The sequence below is a fragment of the Ceratosolen solmsi genome, unplaced genomic scaffold (assembly GCF_000503995.2).
Source record: "Ceratosolen solmsi marchali unplaced genomic scaffold, CerSol_1.0 scaffold45, whole genome shotgun sequence".
NCBI classification, from domain to species: Eukaryota; Metazoa; Arthropoda; class Insecta; order Hymenoptera; family Agaonidae; genus Ceratosolen; species Ceratosolen solmsi.
Window position 1 is genome coordinate 1,351,840 of NW_011948436.1, and position 25,700 is coordinate 1,377,539.

General features: G+C 27.4%; 1 protein-coding gene across 1 annotated transcript in view; it reads right to left on the bottom strand.

Annotated features, from left to right (window-relative positions):
• Positions 1-25,700, bottom strand: part of LOC105365143 (dynein heavy chain 1, axonemal) — a 124,357-nt gene that overhangs the window by 22,941 nt on the left and 75,716 nt on the right. Inside the window, 22 exon segments of the mRNA XM_011503238.1 lie at positions 1,517-1,907; positions 3,226-3,405; positions 3,494-3,648; positions 3,717-3,822; positions 3,903-4,033; positions 4,442-4,562; positions 6,546-6,674; positions 6,760-6,862; positions 6,944-7,152; positions 7,233-7,402; positions 8,344-8,506; positions 8,901-9,125; positions 9,215-9,430; positions 10,510-10,670; positions 12,126-12,288; positions 12,366-12,571; positions 15,463-15,543; positions 17,281-17,487; positions 17,628-17,808; positions 18,081-18,168; positions 19,231-19,470; positions 20,537-20,691. Coding sequence (XP_011501540.1) covers positions 1,517-1,907; positions 3,226-3,405; positions 3,494-3,648; positions 3,717-3,822; positions 3,903-4,033; positions 4,442-4,562; positions 6,546-6,674; positions 6,760-6,862; positions 6,944-7,152; positions 7,233-7,402; positions 8,344-8,506; positions 8,901-9,125; positions 9,215-9,430; positions 10,510-10,670; positions 12,126-12,288; positions 12,366-12,571; positions 15,463-15,543; positions 17,281-17,487; positions 17,628-17,808; positions 18,081-18,168; positions 19,231-19,470; positions 20,537-20,691 — 3,781 coding nt within the window.

Sequence of the window (25,700 nt, forward strand, 5' to 3'; positions counted from 1 at the left end):
TGTAGTTAATGAATTAAAAATTTGTTAGAAAACTTTCAGAAATGTTGCGAATATTGATATATTTATCCGAGTGGCTGTGTACAAACACACACGTTAAATCATTTAAGCATATATAATAGATTGAATAAAGCGGAAATTGGCAACTGATTTAATGAAAGGCCAGCTAAAGGCATTTACGTTAATTAGATAAATAGTTGATAGATAAATAGTTACTGGAATTTCTCGACATCAAAGAACGAATCGCTCGTCATTGCCGAGTAAATTACTTTCTTTTATTCAAAGTGCAACGAAGATTAGGTTTGGGAGAACTGACGCTACATATTTGAATCGTTTTCAAGGGTTAGGGGGTAAGTTTCACTCATAGACATTATCAATTCAAAAGTAAAAAGAGTTGTGAAATTTTATATCACTACTTATTTTCATTATTAATATTTCTTACAAATTTAATTTACAAAATGATGAATTAATGTTAAGTTAAATTTTTTATTTATTAATAAAATGCTGTGAAAATAATATTACATTTAACAATGTTACATTTAAACATTTTATCATTTATTTATAACATATATCATTATATTGTTATATCAATTTTATTGGAAGTTTACGTTACATAGATATTTATATATTTTTTTAAGCAAAATAAAGCAATAATTAAACATTTTGATGTATAAATTTATTTAACGTGTATTTTATTACGTTTTGACGTATTTAAGATCTGTTTATAGCATTCATAAATATTTATTCGTTTGTAAAAACGTGTACTTAGTTTTAACAAGTATTTTTAACAAATAAAAAAAGTTTATTAGCATTTAAATTAATTTAATACGTGTCTGTAAAAGTTTTGGTTTTGTTATGATAATTATTGTGACGAATTGGTTTAATTAATTATTTTCATTTGCCAATATTTTGAAATTCTTCTGTTACAATAGCACACGATATAATTGTCAATTTCAGAATGGATAAAGCAATTTTATAGTCGCTTTGTTAAAAAGTATACGTGCTCATTTACATAATGAGATAAATGATTTTAAAAAATTTTTTGAGAATTACAGAAAACGATGTATATATTTCTTACTACAGAATGTAACATGATATCTAATCAATTTATTAATTCGGTTTATTAATTAGAATCTTTATTTATCAATAAACATGTAGAAATTACGATAATAATAATTCATAAAAATTGGGCCAGTAATATTATTGTTCCAATCAATAAGCCATTGGCGCTTGAATATATTAATAATCAATTGTATACAAACAGAGCCTTTGCAGCAGATTTTCATTTTTTATATTTTCAAGTTGATTATTTACTTTATCAATTTAATATCATTTAACCGATTTTTTATTCCTCCTATAACTATAAGAAATAATTTAGATAAACCAATAGGATTGTTTGTAGCAGATCGACGAATAGTAATATCCGATAAGCAATCGTGCGTTAGTAAAAAAAGAATTCGTGGACATTTCACATCGTAGCGGTATAAATATGTCTGGTACTATTGTGAAAAGGACTAACCGGATGATAAAAGGATGTCACCGATAATGTTCGTAAGTCCTTTCTTCATATGATCGACGCTTTCGAGCCACCTCACCTGCTCCCCAGCCAAGCCTGTGATCAGTCTCACTGCCCTTGCCATTCGCTCCTCGCAAAGTTGTTTTTGCTTCTCTAGTTCCATCTTTTTCTTCTCCTCCAACTCGAATTTAATCTGCAACAAATCTAGTCCATCTTGCACCATCTTTAGTTTCGCCATGGCTTTGTCGAGCATAGCCTCGGTCTTGGCGAGATCCTTCTCAGCCAGTGCCAACGCTGCCATTTTTGGCATTACGCGGAGGTTCACGAAGTAGTAGTTGTACATTGCATGGACCCACAAACATAGAGAGTGACAGGCTTTCGAAACTTGCGCCACCTACACAATCCGAAAAAGTTTATTTACACCTCGACCAAGCATTACTCGACTTTTCTTTTTCAGTTTTTTTTTTTTTTTTTTTTTTTATTCTTTTTTATTTGTGATTTAATGAAAGAATAAGCTGTCGCTACTCAATGCGGTCCTGGCTTTATTATTATGAAGTTGAGGGTAGCTAACGTATCGGTTGCCTTTGAATAGAAACACATTTTTCATTCTTTTGCAAAATACGGGTAGTTTACTAATCTAACTATTAATCAAGGTAGTTTATAACATGTGAAACGATAAAGAATCTTATAGTCACCTTGAAATATTATTCATCAATAAATTATAATGATTAACAACTTGTTGTAGCAGGTAAATAAATATAACGGCGAAAGCTCATGGATTTCCTATTACGTCATAATCCACGTAATATACTATGTACACAATGCACAAACGCACGCACACGTTCATGTATCATATAAATTCAAAATTAATAGATGCGCTATATATGAGTCGCGGAATAAATATATACATTATTAAGATAATTATTTTATCAATAAATTTCTTATAAAATTATCTATAAATTCCTAATTCTTGGCAATTAGTCAATATCTTTTTGCCCAATTCGTTCAATTCATGGATGATTGTAAATTTGATTCATAAGTTATAGAAGATATATTTTTTTATACGGTATATCGTAAATTTTTAAATTATAGCACATTGTATTTAATTTTGATATATTTTTTTTCTGTATATGTTATGAAATTTTTAAACAATATTCACATAACGACAAATCAATAGACTTTACATGAGAATTTCATGCATTGAACTATTTCAATTATGAAAGTAAAATAATTTAATTATGTCTGACAATAAAATCTGGCAAAATAAATATTTATTAGCTTTAAAATACCGAGTTTATATTTTAAATAAATGTATTGAGGATGAAAATATTTATTATTCTGGAATATTTGTGAAATTAGATAATACATAATTAAGGCTTTTAGTAGTTGTTATGTGCAATTAATTCTCAATTTAATGTTAGAAAATTCTATTTATTAGTACAATAATAACTTCCATTATTGCCGTTATAATTATGAATGCTTAATAAAGGAATAGTTTATTGTTTCTGTATAATAATTGAGTATACACGTGTTAGTGAAACGTATGAAAAAATTTAAGCTGAATTTATTTGCTAAATATTTTTCCAATTTATATTTTTCAGAATTTCTATTTTAATCTATCGTGCAATAATATTTATGATATAAATATGAATAAGTATTATGTAACCTATATGGATAGTGCTTTAAATTAATTTGGAAGGGAAAATAATAACCTTTTGTGGCGTGAAATTACGATTTTCTATGTAAACTTTTAATTTATTTATTATGTCCTCCGTCAATTCGTCTTTATTGTATTTTTCTAGCGATGCAAGAAATTGTCCAGCATCGGCAAGCATTTGACTTCCTGGCGTCCAATAATCGTTAAGTTTTTCACCTGGCTTTTCACCCGGAATCTTTAATAAATATCAAACAAGTTATTTAAAATACAAAGTTTCCCAAATCATCGAGATAAATTAATAATCTTTTCCAGATGCTACGCACTCTATTTGGTTTGACTTTTTTAATAATACATATTGTTTCGATTACGAGTTTTACTCCAACGGGCGGTCTTTTCATGGCTTTTACCTCCGTTATATCGCCTTTATTCAATGCTTTTAAGCTTTGTTCTGCTGCTTCCAGCATGGGCTTTGCAGTCTCTATAACGTTTATATTCGTTTTCATAAATTATGATGTTCATAAATTAAGTAATTTGATTTTTATTTACTTAGATCAGCTTCGGCTTCATCTTTTATCGCTTGGTTTTCCGTTTTCAATTTTAAGGCTTCCCTTTCTTGCTCTTCCGCTTTAATCCGAGCTACTTTCGCTTCTTTCTAATTGTTATAAATATTAAGTCGTTTGAGATAGAATAATATAATCATAATACAAATGACAACTGAATTCAGCTATTTACTGTATCTCGCTCGATTTCTTCCATCATTCTAGCAGCCGTTTGAGCAGCTTTTTCAAGTTCGGGTTTCATTTGCTCCAACATTATTTGTAACTCTTTAACTTCTGTTTGAGATGCAGCGAGTCTTTGTAATCCTGTATTTGACAAAAAAATTTTTATTTATACTTAAAATTACAGTAAAATGGACTGTAACCTATAATGTTTCCATTTAAGTAGATAAACTGCATTATTGCAATATTATTCAGCTTTAATGGTAATGAGCTAATAACGATGTACATTAAACTATATTTTAATCACGTGATTATTTTTCTTAATTATACTTAATGCATTATACTGTTCAATATAAATAAAATATTTAATAATATTCTAAAAAGTAAGAGCTTGATGTATAATAGATATAGAAAAAAAAAAATATATATATATATATATATATATGTAAGATTTAAAACTATTATTGTATTCGTACATATTACTATACATTATGATTAATAGTAAATCTAAAATGTAATAATTTTTTAAAAAAGTGGAATAATATTATGCACCTGTTGTTAATCGAAATATGCCTTGAGTTAGCTCTTGTTTCTTTTTATTCAGTAGATCACCATAACTGGAAATAAGTTCTAAATAGGAGGTGGGGGTAACATAATTATGACGGTTTAACTCCTGAAACATTGAAAATGCATATTCACGTTAAAGTCATTATGACCAATTAAGCTATATTTTATTTCTTTATTTAATTTTATATTTCATTAGACAATAAAAATAACAAAAAATACATAAATGAATCTAATTTTTTAAATAATATATTTATATATATATATATATATATATATATATCTGAATGCAGGTTTAGATATTTAAGATGTACTTTTACTATTTTTCTATGTTAATATTTTGCTTTCACATACATTAAAATTTATGAATACGTTCATGAACTTTTATATCGACAAAATTTTACATTTAAACTAATATTCGTTAATCCAAAAAAAAAAAGAGTAATCTAAATGACATAAGATAATATTTTAATTTTAATTATATAAGATAAAAAAAAAGATAAAATATGTTACTGTGTAATTTAATGGTTATTAGTAAAATTAAACAAGTCTATATTTTCATTACTGTTACTCTATATAAATTACAGCGTTGTAATTATTAATCACATCTTATAACTATTAAAATATTACTTAAAAGACGTATAATTAAGAAATTTACAGAAATTATCCTTTCTATTATATTGTATAAAAGTGAAATATTTAATATTAAGGATAATTTAATATTATATTAAGGATTCCACTGTTTATTATTTACAAATACATATATATATATATATATATATATATATATATATATATATATATATAATATATAGCATAAAATTATTTAATTTTTTACTGAATACAATAGCACATCGATATATAAGAAATTTGCAGTTTGTAATATGCATGTATTTATCATTCAAAATAAAGGAAAAAATTTATTCTAGTTGAACGAGAAAGAACATTATCTCAAACTAAGTTTCAAGCTACTTCTATATATTCGAAATGACGGAAACTTTTACCGATCTTTTATTTAACTTTCACTTCTTAAAATAGAATCGAACCAATTCTTTTTGTAATGAAAGATTTTTCTAGTTTTTTTTTTAAGCATAGAATGAATCTATTTTGTTTAGTTTTTTTTCTGAAAGATTTTTTTATTCTTTTGTTTTGGAGTGTAGAAAGACTCTATTTTGTTTCATTAGTGATCTATTTTGAACTATTTGTAATTATATTAAAAAGTTTTATTAAAAACAGGCGGTTAAATTGTATTTATAATAAAATGCTTTAAAATTGATTATATTTGAAAAATGAATAGTAGTTTAATGAAAAATAATGTATCATTGATATTTACATTCAGAATACAATATAAATGCCAATAAAATATAATATGCAGACAGATATTGGATTAATTGTAAAAAAAATTTTTTTTTAACATACAATGACATATCTTCTATTCAAATAAATTCATTAGTTATTTTTTATTTTATACTACATATACTGTTTGTAATTTATTAAAAATAAAAAATTAAAGCATAATTATTTACTATCTTAAGAAATTAATTCTTACAAGAAGAGAAAGTAGAAAATTCCTGAAAAATAGTGCACTTTGATTTTACAAATTAACATCAAATGCTTTGATCTTAAAAATTTGACATATAGAAAGTTTTACGGAAAACGTAAATTTTTACAAGCTTACACGTGATTCATCCAACATGGAAATATATTTTGAATTTTCAATATAAATTTTTAATCTTCGTTAAGCCAACGCGAGATATCATCCGAAAGTAATGTTGAAAGAGAAGGAAGAGAAAAAAATGCGTATAAAGTTTTTGTTTGCAATGTAATAACGTGCACTGCTTCACCTTTTTCAGCCAAAAGAATAATTTAAAAAATTTCCATATAAATTTTATTTGACAATTTTACTTATTGAATGAACCCTTATTGATCCCATCTATGTTTATTCAATATACCATCGGTACTGATCAAAAAGCATTATATTTACAATCAGTCTTTAAAGATATTATTTTTAAAATTCTATTTAAATGTAACTGGATATACTCATTGGATAGCCGACATTGTTAATGCAATGGTAATGAAAAGAGATACATACTTGAGAAAATTCTTCACTGGCTTTTATCACACTGGAATGCATAAATTGGCATGTTTTTACAATTGATTTTAAAACAGATTCAGTAATGGCTTCATCTCTTACAGATCCAAGAAAATGTAACGCAACATTCTAAAATATATTAGTACAGGCGGTGGCTTAAAGTTATTCAGCAAGCATTATCAATTTATTATATTCGCGTGAAAAAAAAAAATACCTCAAGTGCACTATCTGGCCACGGATCGAACCAATCTATTGTGCAAAGATTTACTAAAGCCGGAAATTGTCGGATTCGAGCTCGAAATATTTCTCCAATAGGACTGCAATTAAAGTGGATACGTGTTTATACGTGGATGTTATCAATGATTATATTAGACTTTTAACTGACCAAAATAGAGTACCACATAGATATAACTACATGCAGATTATTTTGTATTATTTTACAATAAACTGCATAAAGATTACTTCTGTTCATTTGAAGACCTGATTCTTGCACAAAAGGTCGCATCGTTTGGAATATTTTATCCATTTCCTCGGATTGATAAATATTCGCCACATCTCCACTACTTAATATGTTATTTAAATCCTCTAAGAACAAGTCATTCTTAATCTAGAATCAATGAAATTATTATGCGCGTGCTTTTACTCATTCAAATATAATTACAAAATATTTTTATATATTATATAAACCTGAGTATCGGAGAACACAAATACAGTGTGTTTATTTGATAATCCAGTCTTTAAAAGAATACTTTTAACGTCCTCTCTCCAATCTCGGATCGAATATGTTTTGGTTAACTCAATTTGGAAGCAATAATATTCCGCAATATGCGAAGAAAGTTTTGTTAAGCTCTGACGACCTGTTATGCAATTATTTCATTTGGACATTGTAAATGATTGATATTCTACACGATGAAATCCAATTTTTATAACGAGACAATTTTCATTATTAATGAACGTCGTAATTAATAGATTGTATTTAATTTAAAAATATAAAATTTTAATGAATTTAATATTATCTTGAAAATGACGATGATTAAGATAATATAATTTATTAAATAAATTTATCTGTAATTTTATTCCAAGACATCATGCCGTTTTAAAATATTATTAAAAATATATTTTGATAAAGTTTGGGTAATTTTCTATGATGTAATTTAGGAACTCTATTCGAGTTATGACCATAAAAAGTTAATTAATTTTACAAATAAATTTTAAATTTTCAAATTATTTTTACAATTTTAAAATCTTGCATAATAATATTAAGCATATCATAACAAACATAATAAAATGAAAATCTTTTAAATAATGTTGAAATAATTGAAGTTAAAGACAAACGTTAAAACAAATATTTGAATGCTATTTTATATTAATATTATGTTATTAGTTATTATTTATTATAGGAACAAGCGGATGAATAAATATATAAATAAACATACAATTTTGTACGGTTCTCATTGTCTCTTACACGGATTAAAGTTATTCGTTGGTTAATTATTTTTATACCCGTAATCTCAACATGGATAGGACCACTTATTTTTAATAATAATTGATTTAATAATTTTGATATGACGAATTATTGCAATAAATACATTATATTACATTATTTATTCACAGTAACAGATAGAATTATTTCCTATAAAAGTACATAAATCTTATGAAAATAAATATCATTAAAGACCAAGTTTTCAATTTATATTACTCGTTGTTAAGGATTTTGTAACTTAATTGAAACTGTATTAAAACTTTGTATATCATGAATAGTTTGATAAACTTCTTATCAAAATCAATCGCAAATTACCTGAGCCACCCATTCCCAATAAGAGAGCATTTCCTGGAGATTGTCGAAGAATTCTAGCTATGCGACATAAGTGACTTATAGCATCTTCAAATAGCACTAAATTCATAGGCATCGTTGTTGAATTATTATAATCTTCGAGAAAATCTGACAATGTTTTCTTCATCTGAAAATTGAAAATCTTAATAAAATTGTAAGATGTAGTTTTGTAGTTTTGCCTGTTATTTAATATAAAAAACCAAATGTTCTCAGTGTTCAATTTTATAATTTTATAATTTTCTTATACTGAAGTATGATTGAGCTCAGTTACAGTAATACCATAATTATTTTTTGTTTTAATACAACAGGATCACTATATTGTATTACTGATACTATATTATTATTATCATTATCATTATTATTATTATTATTATTATTATTATTATTATTATTATTATTATTATTGTTATTGTTATTGTTATTGTTATTATTATCATTATTATTATTATTATTATTATTATTATTATTATTATTATTATTATTATTGTTATTGTTATTGTTATTGTTATTGGACACTTTACTTTTTTAATATTTTTTATATGTTCGTAACGACTTCCAGAGCTACAGAAATCTCCGAAATACAAGTTTCCTTTAAATGAAAATTTATCGATGTCGTAGTTAAATTCATCCATCACGGTCTCAGCAAGCAAATTTTGAAACCAATTTCTATCGCTTTTGTTTGTCAGTCTATCGCTAAATACTCGAAAATTTTCGTGATACCATAATAATAGGAGATCGTCCGGTACCTACAAAATCCGTACGTATAATGAGTTTATAATAAGTTTGTTTTATTTTTCATTTAAGCGCGCGTGTCATCTAAATTTACGAAACTAACAATTATCTGATCGGGATCTGACATTAAAATCCCTTGAAATACTTTGCTCAAATCTCTGAGATTAAAAGTATAGTGGGATTTGTCAGGAGTTGGTAGAAGCTTTTTGCATACTGTCGAGTAAACTTGGAGGGTAATCTTGACCAAGGAATCGGAAAATCCCTTTAGACTCTTCGTCATTGAGAGCCACGACAATAATATGGTTCCGAATATATTTTTCTAAAATGAAAAAAAAATTTTATGTCAATTATTATTATAGTATATGCATAAGTAAGGCTTGAAAATGAAATATTATTTTCTTAATTACTCAAAAGTCAAGGAATATTGAATGCTCGAGATCAAGTAAACGTCAGCTTAATCAAGGTTTCAAACTTTTCGTTATGCTTCTATTGGCTGGTTGGTGAGGTTCACCCTAGCCCGAGAGAATGTTAGATCGCAATAACGGAAAATTATGGTGGCTTGTGCGAGAAGTTACGAGGCTTAATTGCGGCTTGGTAGGGGGTAGAAAAGAAAAAGCGAGGGAGCTCAGGACAAACATGCGTTAATCACATATAAAGATGGCTTCATCGCTTTCTCATTAACTGCAGATATGTGACGTGTTTGCGGCGGCTTTAATTGCGTTACCTTGGGCGTGGTTTTCTCTCAAATGGAAGAAAACCGAATAGCAACGTCAAGTTTACCAAATGGTCGATTCTGACCTTGGAAAGTTTCAGATTCCTTTAGTTCATAATAGAATTTATTTTCTCGTCATGCAGCATCCATGTCTACTGTTAATTTTCGTTTTGTTGTTACATCATAAAATGTAGTATGACGCAACGTTCATAAAAATTGTTATGATAATTTTTATAGTTCCATGAGATAAAAAATATTTAAATTATGAATGAAATACGCCTTTAATATCATCGAAGATTCTCAACTTATTATGAAATTGTTCATTTACAGACGTTATTATTAAATACCTGGCTTATAAAATATTTAGTCTCAAATCTAAAGTACACGATAGCTTGAGCTATTAAGTAAATAAATGGGATTATAATAAAGACGTAGGTAAATGAGCACAAATTCAACTAATTCCTTAAAAGTAAATTTGCACAAGCCATCGAAAACTAATATTAAAGATTCTATTAAAGGAACCTCCAATCGTATGTTTATCTTGTTCAATATCCACCTGAAAATAGAACTCGTAATTGCCTCCAATGTCTTTCAATCGCAAAGGGACAAACTTTTCTAATGTTTAACATTTTCTTACGAGCCTACTCTAAAATTTATTATTTTTTCATTGTCACAATAATCCTTACCTTTGTGTCATCTTCCATCTCAGGAAATGCAATAAAATGAAAATGACGTAAAAGTCGAGCGGTTACGGGATTCCGTCCTCCACCTGGAGGTGCCATTACACATATAAAATTAACATCCGTAATGGTTCTAAACGAACCGATTTCCTTCCTATCATACCATCCTGCAATAGTTAAATAACATATTTTTTATATTAAATTGTTTTCATCTTAGCGATTTTTTTTTTTTTTTTTTTTTTTTTTTTTTTTTTTATTAATTTACATCTAATAAAAATTAATCAAGACTTTATATCCAAGTATATGTATGTATTTGTAATAAGCTGGAGTTGGAGTTATAAATATGCGAATTATTTATTGTATTTATTAAAAATTTTTTTAATATATAGATATACTGCATTTTATATTTCAAAGATACATGCAATAGTCTGTATTTCTAAAAAATAGATAAAAAAATTAATGAATGAAATATTATAAATAGTTATGGTAGTTTTAATACAGTGTGTTTTATTATTGTTAAAACATATTTTAATAATGCACAAAAAGTGATTTTAATACTAGCAATTAACGAATTTGGTTTTGAATATATCATATCAAAGAAATAATTTTTATAAGCGAAGTACAGTTGAAAATCATTTTTCTATGACTTGCTACTTTTTCGCAATATCTCATTTCTTTTTAGTAATTGTATTATGAGAAAAAAAAGTAAATAGATACGAAATGTGCGATTATTCAAAGAAATTAATATTAGTATTGGTTTAAAAAAAATATTTATAAATCATTTATTTAACTACATTTATTAGTACAGTTAAATATTCAACAATATAAAATTTTATTGCGTAGTTTATTAATATTACGAAAGTATATCGTAAGTTTTTAATAAGCATTTATGGAAATAAATTCCGAATATTTAAGTAAATGGATGTAAATGAAATGTATGAAAGTAGCTTTTAAAGCATTGAGTAACTGTATCTCAAGGGGTTTTTTTGTTTTGTTTTTTTCCTTTAAATTTAATTAACATAATTAAGATTATATATGAACATTTCGAATTCTATTTTTACAAACAGTCTTTTTTTCTCCTTTACAACTCATTAATTGCAATGACGAAAAATGTCACAACAATTCGTAACTTTTCGTTCTAGATAAAGACATAATGAGATTTGGTCTATCTATAAAACGAGCCTTCCCACATCCCGTAATTGGACTACGAATTCCAAAGTTCGATACTATATATTGATAAAAAATAAGTCCTCTTATCGATTTAATATATGATCGATATTGACTGTATGATTTTGTTTTAAATTGTCACAATCAGCTGACGATTGAGATTTGTTAAACTAAATTGAATATTATATATTTTTTAATTTTAATATTTTCATAATTTGTTGTAATATTATTATATTTTAAAATTATTATATAATGTAATATTTCGATTTTTAATAAACATTATAATATATTGTATATATATATATATATATATATATATATATATATATATATATATATATTGAAGAAAATTTGAAGATTTTGTTGATAAATAGCTTTTATGGATTTTGTAGTGGAAATATTAGCAATACGTCTTATTGAAAAAAGAAATCTTTACATTATTTATGATTATTAACCTTGAAAGTCCATATATTGGCGTAAGAGCTCGATAGGTGGCTGAGCACCATAAGTCTCGAGTGCTGGCATATTTAAATCGTCGATGAAGAAGATTTGCTTTTTTGAAATCGGTGGACCATACACACCTCTGTGCCGCTTATCCAGTTTACTATCTAATAAGTCCTGTGAACAAAATCCAATTGAATAATAATTGAGATTTAAATTGTAATACGCTTGGGTTTTATCATTTTATAACGTACTTGAACCTGATTAGCTGACGTTCTAGCCGAAAAATTAATGAAATCGCAAATGAATCTTTTTGGCATATTTCTCGAAAGTTTGGTTGAAACTGTTAATGTTTTGCCGCTACCCGTTGGCCCGACACAAAGTACATTACATTCGCTCAACAATAAGTAATCAATCAACTCCATGCTGCGCACCATATCGATGGTTGCAATTTCAATGTCTGTAATTATTGACCGTACGTTCGATTATAAAATTTTCAATTAAAAAAATTTTCTGACATATTATATTTTTTATTATACTTCATATTTTGCCATATATATATATATATTTTTATTAATATTTTCGTTTGATTTCATTAATATATTCTTATTGAGAATACACGCAACTTTTATATCCGCTGGTAAAATTTTTAAATTTATCTACGTAAGAAATAATGAACTTATTCATTTTTATATTCATAAATATTTAAATTTTAATATTATATTGTTAATTTTTATATTATAATGATAGTAGCTGTAAAGTTTGTAACTTACAAAATTGTTCACTCATCGATTCGTATTTAAGAAATGCTAATGAATAGTATATGATATATAAATTTGCTTAAATTTTATTCGATTTATTACAAAAATATATTATATATTAAAAATGAAAGGATCCATTAGTATTTCATTTATAATGGAGCTGTTGTAAGAGGTTACATTAAATACATTAAATTTTTCAAATAGAAATATAAAATTTCAATTTTATAGTTTAATATATAAATATATATATATATATATATATATATATATATATTTTACCGTAATCGATAGTAAATAATACATTTACGTATTGAAAAAGTACAAATATCATTTTTTAAACAAATTATTTTACATCCTCTATCTATTTTGAAGTACTTTTATACATAGCGCAATTAGAAAAGTAATGAAAATATTTATTATTTAGAAGATATATGAGCATTATTTATTATACGTTTAAAATAGTAAAAAAAAGTTATTAAAATGGAAACTTAAAAGAACGAGAGTTGATTAAGCCACGTATGTGAGATTAATTTGACATATCCCAATATACTTTTCAACACATTGAAAGAATTTTTAATAACGTATGGATATAGTAACGAAAAAGTACATAGAAGAGTAGCGATAATTAATAATAGTAATAAACGCTTAAAGTTTAAACACTTGATTATAAATAGTAGATAGCGATTAATCTATGGAGGGAAAATTTATTTCTGTAATATTTATTATTTAATATTTATTATTTAATTTATTATGTAATAATGAAAACAAAAATTTAGAACTCTTGGTGCAAGTCAAACTTGAAAATGTGAGAAAGGAAATGCTCGAAGCTTGACGATAGCCACATTGATAATACACTGCACTGGAGGCGATGGAAAAAATTGAGTACTTTATCAAATAATAAAACAGGTAGCTCTTGAAATGAATATGGCGAGTCATATCTATAGCTCATACGAATCAAAAGTCTTGATCTAAAAAAATTAAATAGCAGAAACAAGTAGAATATAAGTAATTGAATAGGAAAAGGCGATACGATAAGTAGAAAATACAGGTAATAAAAAAACCTTTCTTATCATTTTCTTCGAGATTTCTCGAAAGCGCACGTAATTAGAAGGATTCTGTGTTCGCGCAGAGTATTAAAGTACGAAGACCCAAACGAAAATGTTTTACCCATTAGATCCGGATTTTATGAAAAGCTATAAGCTTCGACAAAATGAAGATGAAGCGACTATGGGCGTTGCTGATGTCAATGGCATTACAGGAATTAATACGATTAGTGTATTGAGCGTATGAGCGGTCACATTGTAAATTCAAGAGAGTTAGGATTAACAAAGACGTGCCCACGTAGACGTTTGGGAGGTAATTGTAGTTGCTCCATGTAGGAAGAAAAGTATACTGTTTCCTTTAAAGAACTTTTTAAAAAAGACCAACTAATCTCTTTTCTGCAATTTCACATTTCAGCTAGTTAAAATCAATGTTATGGATCTGCTATATCACATTCATCCCCTCATAGCAATGATTAATCATTATTTATTAGAAACAATATCAATGTCTAATTAACTACATTCTACAATAGTGTGCATATCAACATCCCTTAATTCTACTGTGATAATTATTAAACATTATTTACTCATTATATTATGATTTTCTATTTCATAGAAAGTTTATAAATCAGTTGCATTTGTGATTATATTTGAAGACACTAGTTTTAGTAGCATATATGTTTCCTTGTGGGGGAAAAATGAATAAAATGTTTTACTTGTTATTTTCGAATATTGGAATACTTTATATATATACAAGCTTTCAACTATTTCGATAGTATTTCAAGTAAAATATGTGAAAATTTTCATAAGAATTATTTATATTTACATTTTATTTTTTAATTTTATAATATACAGACACTTTGACCTCTTGTCTGCTAAGTTTTGAAATTATATCAATATTTAACAAGGTTTCTCATTTAGAAAAAACAGTTGAATATTCATGTATAATATAAATATTTTATGGAATAATCATAATAATAAAATTGAAAGGCAAAAAATAATATATCTAGCTTACTTGTAAAATATGCATTTATGCCATATATTTAATGCTGATAACTGAAATTACTCGTTTGTTTTTATTATTTCTTTTTTTATATGAAGCGTATGTAACTTAAAATTGACAAAAGATAAAGATAAAAATAAATGAATTGCAAGATATTGATAGGGTATTATAAAGCTGCGACATTTGGCGTCAATGATATTTTAATGGAGTATCTCACACGCAATTATCCCCAACAATTTGGCGTTAATCATTCGCGAGTCTGTGCATATAGGATTTGGAACAAATGCGCCATCTACGGAGCGCATACGTAAAACTCTTCATAGATGGCGTATAAAGACGAGGATCCATAGGATGGAATTAATTATTTTGCGAAGCTTGTTCGACCTTACGATAGTGAAATGCCTGCGTGAAAAAAAAACTAAGATCTATCTCGCAATTACGTAAAAAGCTACTAACATTGTATTTTCATTTATCATAGATGAATAAACATTTATCAGCATGCTAATGTTAATATTATAAGTAGCATAAAAATCTAAGTTATAAGTACTTGAGAATTTCTTGTCGATATCAATAACGTCAATCGGTGCATCTTTTAACCATTTAGTCCATTGCATTTGATTTTCTACTTCTTCTTGAGCTGATTCGGATTCAACGAGAATTAGTCTGAAAATAGAGCAGAGCTTAATAATAAGACATAAAAACAAAATTAATACAATTACATTTTTCATAGTTGCTGTAAATGTAATAAGGCTTAGTGTTTATCAATCGATTGTGTAATAAAGTAATTATATCGTTTGAATAATTGAAAAAAGTTAATGTGATATAGTATGCTTAATTTATTATCCACACACACACACACACACACACACACACACACACACATTGAAATAATATCAAATGGGCTTGTATTTATTTATTTAATTATTTTAAAACTGCAGTTAGAGTTTCGAAAATTGATTTTATTATTTTTAGATCTGAGTATAATAATGAAATTAAATTACATTTGCTCTAATTTAAGAAGAATTTGAATATTAATAACTAATCAAACGTTCTTTATCTACTATATAATAAAGTAAAAGATAAAAAAGGTTAAAAAAAAAATACGGTAAAAAAGAAAATCTATAGAATGTGTATTATAAACATAAGTGATTTCTAATTTTTTTTCCCATACTTATTGATGGAGAAATGCTAAGTGACATACTTTCTTATGCATTTTATTCTATTTGTTTTTTATCTTTTCATTATTTATTAGGATTTTGTGCTTTAGTATGAAATCAAATAAGAATTATTTGTTTGTATTTGATCTTAAAATTATTTTATATTCATTTAATTTTTCGGGTGATATTACAAAATTTTGTCGATGCTTTGTAAAATTATTTCTATACTGGCATAAGTATTATTATTGTTATTCGGTGTACAGAAAAGTATTATTGCATTAAAATTTTATAACATTCGTTGTATTTTTCTTTTATTTCTGTAATATTTAGAAATATTCTAAAGGTAAGTTTGTTTTAAATACATAAATACAAAGTAAATATTACCTGCTTGATTTACATTTTGATTTTATTCGAAACTGTGAAAGTTACTTGGATATTAAATCTCAACTTTGTCTGAATATAAAATAATTTTTAATCAGTAATATGTCGCTGACCGAATGTTAAATTTTTGATTAAATTTAATCGTGCATTTAGATTTATGATATTTTCCTACTGCAAAATAGTACGTCTTCCGACGTACCATTGAAATTAATTCATTTAATATATTTACATAAAGATTATTATAATTAAAAAAAAAAAAAAAAAAAAAAAAAAAAAAAAAAAAAAAAAATGGAAAGTTATTTTTGTAGTTATAAATGAAAGGAATAGTCGAAGAAACTTTATAAATTCAACTTAAAATCGATCGACTCTGCTCAAGTAAAACGTGAAATGCCAATAAATGTAAGATATTAAGCGGTTCAATTGGTAACAGCAGTTGTACTAATTTATAAATTTGATTAAACCAGTAGGTATTGTTGTTTTAATATAAATTTAGCTGGTAAACTGTAATACATGATTTGCAAACATATGCTGCGACAATTTTAAATGAAGCTTTACTTTAATGAGAGTGATTCAGCGAGAAGTGGATTCATTTTTAATTTATTTTTATCGTTTAAACGGCTTCTTAGGTTATTAAAGTCTTTTATTGAGGTCAGACGTCTAATATCTTGAATTTTTCAGTCATTAAAATAAAATACAAAATATCAATATCATTTTTATCGATAGTGCTCCTATTTTATTCAGCATTGTATAATATATATGACTATTAATGCAATAGCAAAATAGTATTTCGAATTGTGATAATTATTATGGATTTATACGTAAAATACTTGACTGATGCATTATAAAAATTCATATACTGTAAATCACGTACTTGTAATCATAAACTAAGCCATCAGGTGGGAACTGCATTTTATGATCAGCTTTTCTTTGCAATTCTCGTAGCCATTCGCTGAATAAGTATCGACTATTCCAGTCGCAAGTAGCTCCAATGCTCCATACGAGTGCAAACGTCGACCAAGGTTCGAGAAAAGGATCTAGATATTACATTATAAAAAAAGAAAAAAGAAAAAGAAAAAAAGATGAAAATTGTTCAATTATTTAGAAAGTCGCTTTTATTCATTAATCTTCAAGCAATTAGAATGTTATGGGATTTAAAATGGGAAGTAAGGGTTACCGAGAGACTCGTTTTTCACTTTCAATGATACAAATTGATAATTCATTAGGTTTATATAGGAATGCACAAGTCCTGAATCAACAGTTTGCACAATTTCTGTTAAATGTTCTCGTAGAAATTTCAGTGCTGGTAACAACAAGGCGTACGCCAGTTTTGATAATCTTTCGGCATATGGTTTTATGTCCTATGTGCAAGAAAGTAATTTAGATAATAGTTTATTAGCGCCATTTGATTGAGGTAAATTTTATAGCTGATGGAAACAGTGATCGAGAGAAGACTCGTGAAAGTAATAAAAGATAAGAGTATTTTTAAATGAATAAATAACATTTCCTTTATTATGTCTCGATAAATACTGTAATTTAGATTCTCCATTGATGCTTATATATTAAATAAAAAATTCATCTTTCTTCTATTTATATATATTGAAATTTTTTAAATGATAATTTTAATCATAAAACTTACATCATGTAATTTCTCGATCCAACAATCAATAAAAGGATTTATGCCCAATCCTTTTGGCTCCATATAAACCATGCCACATCTAAATTGGTAAATGGTTGAATGGAACAAATAATAGACACTAATTATTGATAATATTTGTCATTGCCTCATTGAAAAAAGTAGGTGTTAAATAAATATTGTCCAAATAGCGTTAAAATATAAAATCATAATTTTTCATTAAAAATATCTTTATATATATATATATATATTTAATATAAAATTAATAAAATTTATATCTTGATACATATTAATATCATTTTTGCAATATTATTTTGTTAAAATTTCTAATTTGATCGTGTGATATAAAGGATGAGATAGTAAAATGTACTTTATTTTCTAAAACCTTGAATAATTTATGATTGATTAACAATTAATATTCATAGGCAAAAATTTGAATGATATGAAAGGTTAATTTAGCTTTTAAGTTGTGTTTATAATTTTCAAAATTAACAAAAACGATAATAATTACTGCATTTAATATATAAAAACTCGAATAATAAAAGAATTTCAGTATAATTTTCAATTATCCGTATTATATTGGGGATCCCCTATATACACATGTGTATGTAATTAGATATATAATAATAATATTATATATGTGTATATACATATATATATATATATATATATATATATATATATATATATATAAATATATAGATTGAAAAGATTATAATGAATATAAGATTGGCAATATGTTACTCAATTTTTTTATAAAAAAAAAAAGGAAATAAAATATCGATTAAAATATTCTGGACAGTAAAAAGAAAATGAAATCAAATGCATACATTTGACTTATATACATGTTCCGAATCTTCAAGACGTTAGGGGATTTCGAAACACGTATTACTCTTAGCCATCTACCGTTCGGTTGGCTTCGAGATTGATACTCAAGAAAGTAAATTGACAGTCGAGTGGAGACGTAAATGAAGTATTATAAACAATGGAAAGTGTTCGAAGGAAACAAGAGGAATCAAATGAGTCGAAGTAAAAGTCGAAAATTACTTTTATTGGTATCTTATAAATTTGAAATTATTTTCCTGCTGGTTTATAAGATTTTCTTATGACTTGAAAAATAATTTATTTATTATAATTTTCAAACCTGGATACTGTTGCCGGAGAAGCGACCTTCAAGTCGGCTACTTCGAAAATCATCGTTTGTGTTGGTAAAAGTCTCATTATTTCACCGGAGGATAAGCAAAGCTTTTTATTATCGTCGAGTACCGTATTCATGTTTTCGATCCAAACGGCGTCAACCGGCCCGTCAAAAACATACCAGCGTTTGTCATTATCCGTTGCCGTTGTTCCAGAACGAATTAAGGACGATAAAATTCCATCAGTCCTTAATAAAACTCGTATTACTTTTTTATAACAGACAGTATAGACAATGTTTACGTAGTCATTCATATTAGTAATACTTTCAATACAAAGAGTTTTCGATAGCTTTATGATATCCTGTAACTTAAATTTTGTTTAAAAAAATGTCGAGATTGCTAAATAAATAAATGCAAATAATAACAATTTATGGCAGATGAGAGTATTTCAGCTGAAATATTAACGATTCATCTGACAAAATTGATATATTTGCTTGCCACTAGCGTACACAAATGTTAAAGTACTTTAATAAGTTTCAAAAAACAAAAAAAAAAAAACCTATGAGCTATAAATGTTAATTTATACCGCATTAATAGTTTACTATAAAAATAACGAATCAGCTATTGTATTTTTAGCCATTGATAAATGTAATGACTATGTTTGCCTTAACTTTCCGACAAGTCAGAGTTTTTTTTTTCTTTTCATCATCTTCGTAATCAATAAGAAATCAAATCAGATAATTTCAATATTCGCATTATTGATATTTCGAAGCATCCAGGCGCAATAATTATGCGAATAATTATAAGCACTGGGTAATCGTATTCCTTATATCTTATTCCTCGGCGTATAAAATAAATCGTTTAAACTTCCGGATGCAATACATCGATTATTCAATTAACCCCTCCAGTTAAGCCATTTCGACCGTCAGTGGAGGTCATTTATAAATCGATATACCACCCTATTACATTGCTCGGCTTATTTCAAGAGATTGAGTGCCACGGCCCTTTAACGCAGCGAGCGACAAAAACACGATACTGATGGAATCGTAATGCCATGTCGTGAAAGTGAACCGAGTGTCCATAACGCGTCTAGAATGCGAGGTTCGGCGCGCAATATGAAAAGGGCATCGAACAACCTCGCATTTCGTGTTACTTCGATATTACATCCCCTTCGACTCTAACCACCTCCATTCCTTCCCCGCCCCGTTAGTCGCCGACATTATCCTCGTTCACGTGTACATCGCTCGCATCATAAACAGCCATGAATGCAGATGCCAAGGCGATGAAGCCAGAGATAAAATTCTACTCTCTTACCACTCGTGGGTGTTGAGATCGTACTCTCCGTATAGCTGGCCCATGGTAATGGATTTGGGATTCACAACGTAGGTGTGCACGCGGGTGAAGGGCTTACCGCTCGGCTGCAATTGGCCCTTGAGCTTCGTGCAGGTTTTCCTCAGTACTTGGTAGCACTGTAAATTTCATAAAAATATTATAATTCCCGACTGTGAAGCGAGTATCGATATAATGCTTAGGGAGTGATGGAAGTAAGTTGATTCTGTCACCCACGCAACGACGAATAAATTCTTCTAAATACTTTCGAAGCAGCGCGTTCAGTTGGCCCATTGCTAATGAAATAATAATCTTAAAATATACTCGAAATTCCGTAATTATTTATTAAATGTATACAAATTTGTTAATAAGTATTGTTGGGTAAGGTATATGTACCAAATGGCATCAATACATTCGGAAATATTCTCTACTTTAATATCTTTGGAAATATTCAAATTAAAATTTGGTATGCTGATACCCAATATCGATTAATTGACTTTCTTTCTTTCTTTCTTTCATCTTCTTCTTTTTTGTTTCTATCAATTGCATGCCCGATTTTCTAATTTTTAATATACAATTAACTAGAAATGAGTTAATTCACTAGAAAATTTATCAGTAATTTAAAGTAAATTAGATTTTTATTCGTTAATTTACTTACTTCTCAATTATAAATTATCATTAAAATTTTCGCAAACAATTTTCCTAGATGATTATCAATAGCAAATGGCTCCGGATAATTTAATCATTAATAATTAAAAAGATTTCACGTACGTATTATTGAAAGTTAACTTATAGATTTTATAATTCGGCATTACTTATTTTCAATCTTTTTTTTTTTTTTTTTTTTTTCATCTTCTTCCTAGTCTTTTACTCGTGCTCTTTCCTTTTATTATTATAATTATTATTCTAGTATTTGTAGTACGCGATTGTTTTGTGCCAAAAGTTCGAATTGTAGTCAAACGAATCTGTCTAGTTGAGATAGAATGTGTAAGGATTTAAGAAGAAGAAGAAGAAGAAGAAGAAGAAGAAGAAGAAGAAAAAAAAAAGAAATTAATATATAAAATTAAATTAAAATATTACTATAATGCTGTTAAACATATTAGTGATTTAATTTAATCTAAATTACAATTTTAAAATAAAAATTTTTTTGTATATAAATATAAAGCTTTTCCTCTGAAATATTGCTCTCTATTAAAAATATTGAGAATCATTGGTAGTAGATAATGCAAATTTTATTTCGTTTTATTATTATTTGACTGTATTAAATTATCGGACTAATGTGTTACAGCAATAATTGACTAATATTAATGCACGATGCGCAATTTATAAATCAATTAGAGATGTCAATAAATAAAGTAATACGAATAATAAATTATAATTTAAATATAAAATTTGTTAAAAATACTTTTTCTATTAATTTTTAAATGCAATTAAGCAGGTTAATTACATTGGAATAAATTGGACATTTTGTAAATAATTATCATAAAAGTAATAATATTCAAAATTTGATATTCCGTATGCTATAGTTAAAACTATTATTGTACTTATACGCGCATACTTATAAATTCTCATGCTTGATGAGAATTAAAAAGCATTTCTGAAATTTTAGGCAATATCGAGGCAATATTGTTTTGCGGTAGGAATTACAAGCGACCATTATGGCACCACGTAAGAAAAATGACTCATCTAAAGTAAAAAAAATACCACCTTAAATCTTCCATATCTAACGAAGTAATATTATCCGAGACTAGATTTCATCAGAATAATATTTCACGATATTCCCTAGTACTAATAATAATGACAATCTGAAAGTATTTAATAATTAATGGTGCTTGGATGCACGAAATACGATTAATGACAATAAGAATTATTTTCTAAAAATAGAATGAGAGTAATCTGTAATTATAATAGGATTTTCGTCTCGTGCAATGTTATATTATCCAGCCAGTTATGTTTTCACTATGAACATAGAGATATGAAAAAAAAAAAAAGTAAGCACATTAGATATTCAGGAACGCGTGATGTAGGGATTACGTAATCTATCAAACAATGATGAGAATCGACGACTTATAAGTGACATATTTGATAGTGCGCGTATAAATTATATTTGATTGTTCTCATAATGTATTTTAATTCATAAAGTCTCCATCAAAATAGACCGACTGTCGCGGCTGATTTGATGCAGAAATTTAGCAGCTAAAATGTGTCGTGCATAACATCGTCCATTGAATGCTTCATATCAGCATGCGCTACACTGCTGATTATCATTAAAATAAAAAACGTAAAACAAAAACAAAAAGAAAAACACAAACAAAAAGAAAAACGGAAAGAAAATTAATAGAGAGAGAGAGAGAGAGAGAGAGAGAGAGAGAGAGAGAGAGAAACAGGGGGGAAAAAAGGCCACCTTTAAAATATTTCTTTACCTTGAACCATAACGTGAGCTCATACTTGAGAGATGCTATCTTATTTTTCTTTTTTAAGGCTTTTGCTTTTCCACGGTATTCGATTAAGTAACCTACAGTCCATAAACAATATTTTTTATTAATTTTGAGTAGCTTTGTATCGACCGGCGCCCCTATCCGCGCCGCGGCGCAGTTTAAAAATATCGTCATTGAAAGCTCGGCTCGGGAGCGAGAAGCACACTCACCAAATGCCACACATAGTACATCACGTCTCGCGTGTCAGTGAAGGTCCGTTTCAAGAGCAGACCAGACCGATTGAATTCTCTAGGCCGGAACCAATACTATTCGTTTGCTAGGGATACATATTACTGTATGCAAATTATTTGCATAGCTCATACGCTAGTCGTTGAATGAGAACAATTGGGATAGAATCGTGAATTATTGTTGCGCAAAATTTTCAAGCTCTGGCGCTTAGATGGAAGTGGTTTGTTTACGTGCCGTTAATTGCGCTAATTTTACCGAACGAGGGTTTAGCGCGTGCGTTAAATGAGCAATAATGTAGCGCTCGTCAATGAATTTGTTTGTCCGGGGTGAATGCGAGGCCCACCCGCCTACGTATTTATGTTTCTCTTGAGTCTCTCTCTCTCTCTCTCTCTCTCTCTCTCTCTATCTCATCAGCGCTCGAAATTAGGGTAAATTCAGAGCACCGTTCTGTCTATTTTGTACATATAAGAGCGAATTGGTCATAGTGGACGGTATAGAGGGGTCGAAAGAGCATTTTACTAGATCGTTACGCCTACCTAAGCAAGATCGACCGAACCCTGATTATTTAGCACTTTGTCTCTCTCTCTCTCTCTCTCTCTCTCTCTCTCTCTCTCTCCCTCTCAAATTTTTCTTTTTTTTTTTCTTTCAGTCCTTGGTGTAGGAATGACTGAAAGCTAACATAAATATAGACCGCTAAGTTTTGCCGCTGTTTTTACTCTACAGCTTTACTCGGCCCCATACCACCAATTCCATTTGAAACTTTTATACTTTTGCAGATTGCGCGAATCACGATTCTTCTTAGAAATTTGGTAATCGGCTGAAATCCATCAAACGCGCATTTTTTTCATTAGTCTAATATTTTCTCTCTTCATCTTATTCATCGTTTCGTAAGATTTATGTATATACGACTCTACTATCAGCTATTATCCATCAAACTGCTATTTATATCTCTACATAAATTCATGAAACATATATTTTCTCCACTATTTTTTGTATTCATATTTTCAAAAACACATTTATTTTTACAGTCATAGAGGCCGACCTATTCTTTATACATTTAACAATTTTGCAATAATTTGTTAGTGAGTGAAAGTAGTAAGTGAAATTTACAATTAATCAAAATTAAACTATTTTGTTTAAGCCTAACTTATATATTGTTAACGACGATTCTGCGCTCTGATAATAAATGCATTTTTATATTACTACATACTAATTTGGAAACAAATATTTTATACAACAAACAAATGTATTGAGGCAAAAAGAAATAATAGTCATTTACCTCTTCTTGTATTGAATTTAATGTACTAATCGTTTTTTTCACACAAATAGTATAAGTAAAATACAATTGCTATGATTATGATTGTGATTGTAATTAATGTAGGGCAGTAGATGTTCTTTTAGAATTCTTTCAGAAACGTTTATTTGGAAATAATAATAAGAACAACTTATTAATACACTACAATGATGAAATAGTATTTCTTTTCTTCTTCTTCTTCTTCTTCTTCTTGTTTTTTGTTTCTTTTGTTTCTTTTGTTGTTGTTGTTGTTGTTGTTGTAGTTTTATTAGTGTATGAGTTATTATTTGAAAAATCCTATTACCTGAAGTCCAAATCGTTTAGAACATTTATCAATTTAGAAGCAAAGATGTTGCCATTGTGTAAAAAAAAAAAAAAAAAAACAAAAAACAGTTATTCGTATAATATTTGTAATAGAACTGTCAAAGCTTATCATCCAGAATTAGAAAAAAGTTTTGAAAAAGTCGAACAATTTTAGCTGTGGTTGCGAAATTTCGGTAACTAAAATAGTTGACTTTGCGTTTTACATCCGATGTTTAACGTAGAAGATACCGAAATATATGTCTTGAATGCGATTTCAAATGTATAATTATTTCGATAATGCTCCCCTTATGTTCAGGGAATGGAATCCCGACTATTGATACATTTTCTATAAGAATTTGACAGACAATATGAATTTGTCAGGTAAATTTTGTAAATATTTTCATTAGGTATTTTATGATAATTATACCTGCACGTATTTTATTTACAAAGTAGTGCCAATGTAGTTTTGCATATAGACATCGTACTAAATATTAGTAAATATTTTCTCAAATTTTCTAATTTAATTTCAAATTAATTGAATAAGTGCTCAAAATAATTATTATAACAGTTATAGATATTATGTTTTTACATTGCGCGATATTAATAATAACGACAATAATAATCAATATCTATCTATCTAAGAACAATAACAATTCATTGTAAATAATATCAAATAATTTAGACATTAATTTGAGTACAAAAAAGGCTCTCATATTAATTTTTATTCCTAATTGTTATTATTATTATTATTATTAATATTTTAAAATAAATTTTCAATAATAACGTAACCGGTTGTGTACATTGTAAAAATATGAAAAAAATTGAGTAGAACTTGACTAATTCTTTCAATACATTATTCCTTTAATCGTTGATCGTACAAGACTTT